This window comes from Sorex fumeus, unplaced genomic scaffold (assembly GCF_029834395.1).
Source record: "Sorex fumeus unplaced genomic scaffold, SorFum_2.1 ptg000050l, whole genome shotgun sequence".
NCBI lineage: Eukaryota > Metazoa > Chordata > Mammalia > Eulipotyphla > Soricidae > Sorex > Sorex fumeus.
The window spans coordinates 16,677,873-16,683,550 of record NW_026606107.1 but is presented as its reverse complement, the minus strand read 5'-3'; the positions used below and the strand labels follow the sequence as shown (position 1 = coordinate 16,683,550).

General features: G+C 31.0%; 1 protein-coding gene across 1 annotated transcript; it reads left to right on the top strand.

Annotated features, from left to right (window-relative positions):
• The first annotated feature begins 4,016 nt into the window (after nt 1-4,016).
• On the top strand, nt 4,017-4,973 carry LOC130032606 (TLR adapter interacting with SLC15A4 on the lysosome-like). The gene has a single exon (XM_056124141.1). The coding sequence runs from the start codon at nt 4,017-4,019 to the stop codon at nt 4,971-4,973; it is 957 nt and encodes a 318-aa protein (XP_055980116.1).
• Nucleotides 4,974-5,678: the final 705 nt, after the last annotated feature.

Genomic DNA, 5,678 nt, shown 5'->3' with positions numbered 1-5,678 from the left:
GGTGATTGAAACTTTGGGAGCAAGTGAAGGAATAGAAAATGGAAACTGGAAAAATAAAATGGAAAGAACATAGCTTTTCATATTTCACATAATATTTGATGTTTAGTGTTTCCAAGGATTGTTTTTGCAAAAATATGGTAAATAATAACTTGAAGATGTTTTGTAAATCTGAAATGAAGCAACGATGTCTTATTTAGTATATATTCTTATCATTAATACACATATTATTGGAATTAAATTAAGAATTTAACAGATTTATGTGAAAGGTGGGCATGTATAGATATAGGTATATAAAATGTCAAGTGATTTTGAAAGGGAGAAAATTTAGAAACAACCACAGCAACCAATGAACTTGTAATGACAGAAGTGAAAGGTAGAAATATTAAGTTCAGGGGATTGTTAGAATTTGGATCAATGGTTATAGGCATGAGAGAGACAAAGGAGATGGAATAGGCTAGAAACAGACTAAAAACAGATCTTTACTTTTGTTTCAATTTTTCCTTGTGATAGAAGGGCTATTTTTCAAGTAATTGGTTTCATTATCTTTCTGACATAAGACTGTGACATATTTTCACATTTACTGTGAATCATTTTTCTTGGTTCTAAGATAAATGAATGAACTGTTTATTACAAAAAGACATGCATGATAACCAAAAAGAAATTGGCTTTTGAGGCATGAAAAATTAAAATGAACTTGTTTTATGTCTAAGGCTGGAGCAATAGCACAGCGGGTAGGGTGTTTGCCTTGCACGTGGCCAGGTCGACTGACCCAGGTTTGATTCCTCTACCCCTCTCAGAGAGCCCAGCAAGCTACCGAGAGTATCTGGCCCACACAGCAAAGCCTGGCAAACTACCCGTGACTATTCAATATGCCAAACACAGTAACAAGTCTCACAATGGAGACATTACTGGGCCTTCTTGAGCAAATAGATGAACAATGGGAGGACAGTGCTACAGTGTTTTATGTTTGCAAACTTTTTCCTGCCACATCTGGTAGTGTACATCTGGTCGGATTACCCCTGGCTCTACATTCAGGTATCACTACTGGTGCGATTCAGGGGACCATACAGGGTGCTGGGGATTGATCCCGGGTTGGCTGCATACATAGTGCCCTGCCCACACTACTATCCCTCTAGATGCTGTAATATTTTTGGTGTAAACTCTAAATTAACAACATTGATAACTGTAGCTTAAGGTGTTATAGTGTATATGATTTTTGTTCCAGTCTACTTTGGCAGTTTATGCATTTAAATTTTTTTTACATAATGAAACAGATATTTTGTGAGATGGAGTAAATACATTTTAAAGGAAGTAGTACAGGTTTTTTTTGTCATTTTATATATAGGAGTTATCTATTTCACATACATGCAATTCATAGTCAAATACACACTTGTTGTAAAATTCAAACAATAAGGATATAAGGACATAATAGTTAAAAAGTAAAATTATTTCTTTACTTTTGCTGCACTACTAACAGTTTAAGTGGTATATTTTCCCATTAATATGATAATTTCTATAGAGCATTCAAAAGAGGAAGAAGTCAGTTATTGCAGAAAAGTTAAACACGCAGGCCTTCAGTCAGTTGCCTGAATTCAAACTCAAACTAACACTTAAAATTATGTGATAATGAGCATCTTAGATATCTAGTTTCTCTGTTTTTCAGTTTCCACATAGATAAAATTAGGATGATAATATCTTTTTTAAAAATTTTATTGAATCACCTTGAGATAGTTACAAGCTTTCATGTTTGGGTTACAATCACACAATGATAATATCTTTAATAATTTTGTTATTTAGTTAGTATCGTTCATGTTACTTGTTTATGATAGTGTTAACATTTGTGATTTTGATGTACACAGTTATCACACCTCCCCATAACCAAAGTGTCCAAGATCCTCTATCAGTGTCTTTATGTTCACTTCTTCATTCCCCATCAACATTAAATCCCTCTTTCTTGGTATGGAGATATTATGAGAATTCAATCATTTCTATGTATATGATGTATTTAGAAAAAAGTGCCTGACACATTGTACACACTTAGTATATGATGTACTTTACTGTATATTTTGTTTCAAAACTTGTATGAGTACATATAGAGGTATAATAAAGCATGCATTCTAAAACCAGCTGCTCAGGACAAAATCTAGTTCTGGTAGTTACTAAATTTGTGCTCTTCAACAAATATATAACCTGCTTTATTTCTCTGAAAATGGAGATAATGCCTTTATTTTAAATTATGTATTATCTGTCATATAATTAGAACTGCAATTGTGTAATAATTACTCTATGGAGCCTATTAACATTCTATCATTAAAATGTTCAGCTAGTGTCCCATGAAACATATATACTATAATTTATATAGCCATTGTCTTATTGATAGCCAGTTAAGCTATTTCAACTATTCATCACTAACATAAATTATTCATAATTAAAAATTTTCAATTATTATGTTGTTTTTACTTTAAAAATAAAATAACATTTTCTGTCTTTGCTTGAGTGAAAATTTTAAAATATATCACTACTAACACTTTCAAAATGTAACTTGCATCTTAGATAAACACTTTCAAGGTCCTCTTTTGATATATGATCATTACCATATTTACGAACAACCCACATCATATTCCCACTGGTTTGATTCAGTCATAGAAAATGAATGGAAAGCAGAACCACTTTTATTATGTGGTTAAAAGTATCTTTCTGAAGTGTAAGTGAAGTGTGAAAATGAAACTAGCCAAAAGGGACTTTTGTAGTATCTGGATAGTTAAAATCTCAGAATAGGAGTCAGAGCAATAGTACAGTGGGCAGGGTGCTTGCCTTTCACACAGCCGACCCAGATTTGATCTTTATCATTCCATGTGATCCTGTAGGCCCTGCCAGGAGTGATCCTTAAGCAAAAGTTCTACGCCACTTGGTGTAACCCCACAAAAATTATTTCAGAAGACTTATTCTGGAAGTTTTCTGACAGTCAGTAAAGGTAAGTGTAAGGCATTTAATATTTTGATTGGTATCACTATATTTTCCCAAACGCATTTAAAATAAATAAGCAGAATTATTGGCAATGTGTGTAGTATATAATAGACCTATAAAAAGGTAAATTTGAGTATTCGGTTAAATCTGCTTTCTGCTTTTGCACCTTGTAACATTTATAGAAAAAAACTGTAATCTTAAAATGATAATGAATTAATTGTTAGCATTGTAAATGACTGAAATGAGTGCTTTTGGAAGTAATATGTAAATCCAAAAGTAAAGAATGAATGGACAGGAGAGGGGAGAGAAAAGAAATAAAGAAAAGGACAAAAAGATGGCAATGGATTTGACAAAGCAATTTTAATAGAAATTATTTAAAAATTAATTTGACACGTGTAAATCAAAAAATGTAGTCTAAACTACATATAACCTTTTATGCACTCATTTTTTAAATTTTTTATGCATTTTCTCTAAGATGCAGCAATTTTCCCTTGTTAAACAATGTCATTAAAGTGACAAAAAAATCCATAACTATCTTAATTTTATACAGTTAGTCAATTTAATAATTTTGACAAATAATTTTTGATAGTTGAGTACATTATGCTAAGATAATTTTATGTTTACTTGAGTTTTTCCTTCCAAATACAATTATTATATGTACACCATATAACATCTTAAAAGTACCCTGAGTAAAAGCAGTGGTATATAGGAAAATTGGTGATCAGGAATATATATTGCTTAATATTAAAAAGTAAATGGTCTATGAAACCCAAGCACAAAAATTTATAAGTCTATAACTGTACCTCATGGTGTTTCACTAATAAAAACATAAAAAAAGAAGAAAAAAAGTAAATGGCAAAATTGGATGCCAAGTGGACTTAATCTTGGTTTTATTTTCCATCCTTTGAATTATGCTCCTTTTATAAATCACTTATATTTCATGTAAGAGATAAATTTTTACCTAACTTTATCATGTATGTTGACTTAATGGATTATTTTACATTACAGGATTGTATTACACTCCTTGATTTAGAAAACTTGTCAATAAAATGCTTGGAGAAGCCTTTCTAATTGAATTTCTATTCAAAGAACAGAAATATACAAAAATTTATAAAGAGCTTACATGTAAGAAGATTTCAGATGATGAAAAGGATAATTGGAAAAATCAACTTTTTATTACTGAAGACATTTTAGACACTAAAGACAATTCAATTCTCCCTGACAAAATGGGAAAACAAGATAAGTTTGTGAAAGAAATCTTAATCAAACAAAGTAATGATACCAATAAAATAAAAGCTCTGGATGAAATGACCTTATCAAAATGTAAAAGTGAATCCCTTCCAGAAAATGTGTCTGTTGCATTACCCATTCCAAAGAGAGAACAATATGATGGAAAACAACTGGACTTATACAGATCTTGGTCATGTACAAGTATTTGCCAGAATTATCCTGATTTACATATTGGAGGAGACTATGTAGGTAACATGCGTGATTTGGATTGTTTTGTAGAACATATACAGGATGACACTTTGTCTATTTTACTTTCAATAGATATACCATGGTGTAATACTCCTACAATTGAATCTCTGGAGAAATTAATTGCCTCAAAGAATATAATTGGGGATGAAATTAGAGAAAAGAGTATGTTGTTTTATAATCAGCCCTTCTCCAACTCTCTGCTTAACAGTTATGTAAGGGAAAAAGTGGATGAACTCTACAAACAAGTTTTGGAAGAAAACCTCATCAGGTGTAGTTCTATAACCAACATTATGGCTTCAAATTGGCTAATGAATAATGTAAATCAGATCTGCCTTCAAAGCTTTCAAGAGCAAAACGTAGAGACATACATAGTTGATGAAGATTTCCCATATTCTTTATCAGTATGTTCTTTCCAAAACTTTCCCCATGGAATTAGTTCGAAATTCAGTACTCCTAACTTACAAATATCAAACCAGAAAAGCAGGGAACATGTATCATATCTACAAACCATGGGTGAACTGATTTGAAAGTCTGCAATAGCAGTTATCTTCTCTGGTTGACTTCAGACCGTCTTTGGTATGTGTTTTCTACATTTTTTATGATAAATGACTTGACCAGTGGCACATCTGAATTCTTGTAACAGATAACTTTAATAATGAAGTTTTGTGACCGTTTTTAATGCCATTTATAATTGTTCTACTATCTTTAATGGTTGCCATATTAAAGTTTGTTTATTCCACATATATGTTACAAGCATCTCAAATATTTTTACTGTACCCTCATCAACATTATTTACTACAAAGCCATTAAAAAGTGAGGAGTATATTACTATATTAGTTACCAAAAAACCTAGTAGCATTATCAGATAGTAGCATTTATTTCTCCACAGAAACTTCTAAAGCCATATAAGTAGGGTTTTAATACTAATATTCTTAATTTCAATGTAAGTAGCATTTAAACTGATCAACAAGGTATTCTAAGGAAAAATTTCAAAGAAATTTAGACTTAAATGATATTATAAAGAAATTTTGAATAATAGTCCAAGGAATAAAAGAGAACATTATTACTGGAGCTTGATGTTTTTGAACTTTTCTCAGACAAAATGAACATTTTGCATTACTAGTTCTGTGTGGTTATTTTTAGAAATAGAAAAAGTAGGTATTTTTAGCATAATGAACAAACTAAATTTATTAATGAAGGATATACAAAGTATTGTATGATTTATTGCATTA

What these genes read in the sequence shown, in the direction of transcription:
- LOC130032606 (XM_056124141.1), top strand. Translation starts at nt 4,017, where the DNA reads ATGCTTGGAGAAGCCTTTCTAATTGAATTTCTATTCAAAGAACAGAAA.